Source organism: Penaeus japonicus, unplaced genomic scaffold (genome assembly GCF_977035675.1).
Source record: "Penaeus japonicus unplaced genomic scaffold, GWHDUDI00000001_assembly GWHDUDI00000018, whole genome shotgun sequence".
In the NCBI taxonomy this organism is placed as follows: domain Eukaryota; kingdom Metazoa; phylum Arthropoda; class Malacostraca; order Decapoda; family Penaeidae; genus Penaeus; species Penaeus japonicus.
The window spans coordinates 29,766,965-29,771,964 of NW_028234420.1; the positions used below are offsets into that span (position 1 = coordinate 29,766,965).

The following is a 5,000-nucleotide window of genomic DNA, read 5'->3' on the forward strand; positions in this document are numbered from 1 at the left end:
AATTGTATATATATATATGTATATATACATACACACACACACACACACACACACACACACACACACACACACACACATATATATATATATATATATATATATATATATATATATATATATATATATATATATATATGTGTGTGTGTGTGTGTGTGTGTGTGTGTGTGTGTCCACAAACACACACACACATGTATGTGTGTGTGTGCACCTGTATTTGTATAGGCAAATGTACACTACTGCATGTACAAAAATGTTTTCTTATCTAGTCTTCCTATGTTTATGGAAAATGTAGATAAACGAAAATTGTGGTTATTTAATTCCCTCTCTTCATAATAGACACTTCCAAACTTTACTCATATTCCTGCTCTAGGCTCCTCTTACCTAAATTTAACCATTAATGCTTGCAATATCCTGTGCTCAAAGTGTGGTCGGATAAGTTCCTTCATACTATAATTATTTCATATTTTAAATTTCTTAATTCAATCGAATTATGCCATACTCACTCTTTTGTTTCCTGGTCAATGAATGGGTAAGATTCCAGAGATGAGTAATCCCTAATCTTTAGTGAATGAAAACTGGAGTCAAGTCTGGGTCTTATGAATCATGCAACTGGACCCTTTCTATAACGCAAGAAATGCCGGATGCCCCACGTCATGCTCCAATGACCCATTAATAGCCTCTTGCGGCATAGTACATCCGGAATTCCCTATAGTACGTTGCTTCACTCCAGATTTTTTAAAAGACTGAAAGCGAAAAGATGGGACAATTTTCGTGTGCAGGAGAGTACTGAATTCGAAACTTAGAATTTTGTGTCTATTGTCTTTTTTGTTGTTGTTATTTCTAATATTCTTTTTTTATTTATTTTTTTCATCGTGATTGTTTTCCAGTTTGTTATCTCTATTCTTTCCTATTCTTTCACCGCTTTTGGAGTTGTTTATTTATGTATGTGCCAAGACTCGCTCTAAGTATTTGTTACTTTCCACACCGGCATCTATTTCCTTGGGTCTTCTTTTACATTAGCGTATTTGTCATCTTTTAATGATCTTCTAATGCATTATCAAGTCTGTGTATTTGATAGCGTATAATTAGAATGTCGGTATTTATTTTTTCATGCATTTGCTTATCTGTAATTTTTGTATTTGTCTTAGAGGTTAATCCTGTCTACTTTGGATCTTGATTTTTCTGACGTCTTATTGCGTAAATACATTGTTATTTTTTTATTTGAATGTATTCATTTCCCTAGTATGCGTTTGTATTTATGTATTTAGATACTATGGTAATTATGATTAGGTATGCCTATTTATGTATTTGTGATTGTGCATATCTATTTATGCATATGTTTATCTATGTATCGATGCCTATTTATGTATTTGTGCTTTTGTACGTGATTCTTTTGTGTTTTTGCATTTGTTTCTTTTTTGTTTTAAATCCATACATTCGTGTTTATGTAATACCTTATCTATGTATTTAAGGAAGGCATTTGCCCATGAATGTGGTTGCATCTATGCATTTGCCTCTTTGTGCCCTTCTCGGAATGTCGTCTAACCCTTTCCGTCCCGCCCTCTCGGTTGCAGTCGACCCGTACGAGCTCCTCGGCCCACGCTCGTCCCGCCTCGCCGCTCAGGGCTCGGGGCAGATCCAGCTGTGGCAGTTCCTGCTGGAGCTGCTGTCGGACCCCGCCAACGCCGCCGTCATCACGTGGGAGGGCACCGCCGGCGAGTTCAAGATCCTGGACCCCGACGAGGTCGCGCGCCGCTGGGGCGAGAGGAAGTCCAAGCCCAACATGAACTACGATAAGCTCTCGCGCGCCCTCAGGTATCGCTCGGGCGGGGATGGGACCGCGTGGGACAAGCATCACTTGTCATTATTATCATTTGATTGATTATGCATGTTCTCCTATGCCCCTCAGGTACCATGCGGGCGGGGATGGGTGTCATTAAGATCATTTGTTTATTTATGATGTATGTTCTCCCGCGCCATAGGGTGGGATCTGGCCGGGGATGAGATAGATACGATTAAAAAAAAGAAGAAGTTTATTTCGATATCTTAGAGGATTGACTTCAGCTCCCCGAAGTCTCAGATGTGGGACTTCAGGAAGAGAACGGATCCTGGAGTTTATCAGTGTCTTTTGATGTTTATTGTTCTAGCTCTTTCCCTCAAGGATAGGAATGAGATCATTTCTCAACTATCTCTCTCTTCATATTGATTATCCTTATTATCAGTTATTTATTAATTCCAGTTTTTATTATACGATTTTTGTTTTTGTTTTCTAACCCAGTGTCCAGCTTTTGATCTATTTTGGCCTCTGTTGTTATCAGGAATTTCGTGTTTTTTACCTTTTTTCCTCTGGGATAGGAGTTATTTAGGGAGACAGTGCTCTCTCTCTCTCTCTCTCTCTCTCTCTCTCTCTCTCTCTCTCTCTCTCTCTCTCTCTCTCTCTCTATGTGTGTGTGTGTCTGTCTCTGTCTCTATCTCATTCTCTGTCTCGGTCACTCTCTCTCCCTTTCTTTCTCTCTCTCTCTCTCTCTCTCTCTCTCTCTTTCTCTCTCTCTCTCTCTCTCTCTCTCTCTCTCTCTCTCTCTCTCTCTCTCTCTCTCTCTCTCTCTCTCTCTCTCTCTCTCTCTCTCTCTCTCCCTCTGTTTCTGTATCTCTCTCTGTCTCTCTCTTTCTTTCTCTTTCTATCTTTCTCTCTGTCTCTATGTCTCTCTCTCTCTCTCTTCATTAAATCTCTTTCTAGATTGTACTTTTGAGTATCATATTTCGGATACGTTAAACAGAAGTTGATCAGGGTAAAAAAAAAAATAGTTGTAGTTTAGTGTAGTTTAGATGATTTAATCATCAGTCATCATGAAACTTTAAACAAATGAAATAAAGTCATTGCAATGATAGCTTATGTTTGGTTTTTGTATTTGGAGTAATATATTTATAGTACATAATCTGATATATACATACATAACTTGCACATGCACGCATATATATACCACACACTCGAACACACACACACACACACACACACACACACACACACACACACACACACACACACACACACACACACACACACACACACACACACACACACACACACACACACACACACACGCATCTCCCACCGTCCCACTGAGCGCCCCTCGCCCCGCAGGTACTACTACGACAAGAACATCATGACGAAGGTGCACGGGAAGCGCTACGCCTACAAGTTCGACTTCCGCGGCCTGGACCAGGTGCGGCAGCAGCAGAGCGCCGAGGCGCAGCGCTACCCGCCCGACCTCAGCTTCCTCACAGGCTACTCGCACCTGCTGGGGGGGACGTCGCCCCTGGCCGGCGGCCCCCTGGCGTCCCCCTCCGCTCCCCCGCCCCCGCCGCTGCTCTCCCCGCCTCCCTACTGGGCGGCGGTGTCCTCCGCGGCGGCGCTGGCCACCACCTCGCCGCTGGCCACCTCCTCCCCGCTGGCCACGTCTTCGCCGCTGGCCAGCTCGCCGCCCCTCGGCCTGCACGCGGCGCCGCTGCCCTCGCCGCTCGGCTCGCCGCCCGCGGACGCCCCGACCACCACCACCTCCGCCCGCACCCTGCCCCACTACCCGTACTCCTCATGAGCTCCGCACGGGGAGTGGGGAGGCCAAGGGTGCTCCCCCGGGGGTCGAATTAAGCAGAATCTAATCGAGTATCGATGCTCTCGGATACAGAAACATGCTCGCCTGCTCGCGCTGCGGGGCTCAGAGGTGCTGTTACCCATCCACCGTGTGTAGGAACGAGCCACTGCTTCTCAGCGGATGTGCATGAAGCAGCGGCCCCAGTCACTCAGTCACTGCGGGCAGTATCTACCAACCTGCTTTCTGTCGCATGAATTAGTCAGAACTGCGTATCTAACTCCTTTATTCCTTAGAATACTACTAGTTAAGGTTTTCAAAGTGGGGAAAGGATTCGATGTTTACAAACCATGCCAGGTGTTGCACCGCGCATGTTCCTAGTTCCCTTGTTCCTTAATGAAAAGTAAATTAGAAATGAAATTAGACTTACAATGAAACGAAGTGTGTCCAGGCTTAGGAGAACCACCAACCAAGAACCACAACTTCTTAGAAACGCAATAGACACTGGAAGGAGAACCAGGCCTTTCTCCGATTCATTATCGAACCCAAAACAAGATCCCTAATTATGATAAAAAATTAATTAAAGAAAAAAAATAAGAGAATGAACACAAGAAGGCGAAAGAAGAGAAGAAAAAAAAAAGGATTATAATTCTTTCTCAAAATATGTTTCCGAGCCTTCGAGTTTGCGTTGTTTGTAGTACACTTTTAAAAATAGATAAAACTGATAAAACCAACTAAAAAAGAATTATCAAATGATATCACAAGAGAGTAGGTGTGATCTAGATATTTGAATTATTATTACTGAATTACTCTTATGTGTGTGCCAAAATCTATCCCTAGTTTGCATAAAGACAAAATGCTAATGCCATGATTCGACAAATATATTCGAAATGTGATAATACAAAACTTTTTTTTTCTTGTTTGAAAAAGTAAATTCATAATCATTCCAAAAAAATGACATATTGATGTTTGAAGTTGACTCACTTTATGGATGTCTTATGGTGGACTTTTTTTTCTTTTAATAATCTGAACGTTATGTTCATCTTGGTTTCCATGGCAACGTTTAGAGGGAAGAGAGGGGCGAGGAAAGTCTTTCTTTAATTACATATTTATTTATCATTAAAATTATTCGTATTCTTTTTGGAAGAGAAAACTCAAAATCACAAAAGTTTATTATTACTGTTATCATCACAGTTAGAATTGGTATAGTTATCATCGTCATCATTATTCATCATCATTGTTATCGCTGTTATTAAGACCGTAATTACTATTGTATTCTTATATAATTTGAAGATTTTTTTTCATTTATTTTGTATTTCCTTTTTTTTTTTTTTTTGTTAAAGATTATTAATTAGACGTACCGTAACGAAAATTATCATTCATATTTTTCATATTCGTCGCCATTAACGT

General features: G+C 41.4%; 1 protein-coding gene across 1 annotated transcript in view; it reads left to right on the forward strand.

Annotated features, from left to right (window-relative positions):
* The window catches only part of LOC122259233 (DNA-binding protein D-ETS-6), a 39,722-nt gene that overhangs the window by 34,361 nt on the left and 361 nt on the right, over positions 1-5,000 (forward strand). Inside the window, exons 4-5 of the mRNA XM_086546411.1 lie at positions 1,575-1,815; positions 3,143-5,000. The exon at positions 3,143-5,000 is cut by the window's right edge and continues 361 nt beyond it. Of these exons, the coding sequence (XP_086402537.1) occupies positions 1,575-1,815; positions 3,143-3,596 (695 nt within the window). The 3' untranslated portion in view covers positions 3,597-5,000. The remainder of the gene's footprint in view (positions 1-1,574; positions 1,816-3,142) is intronic.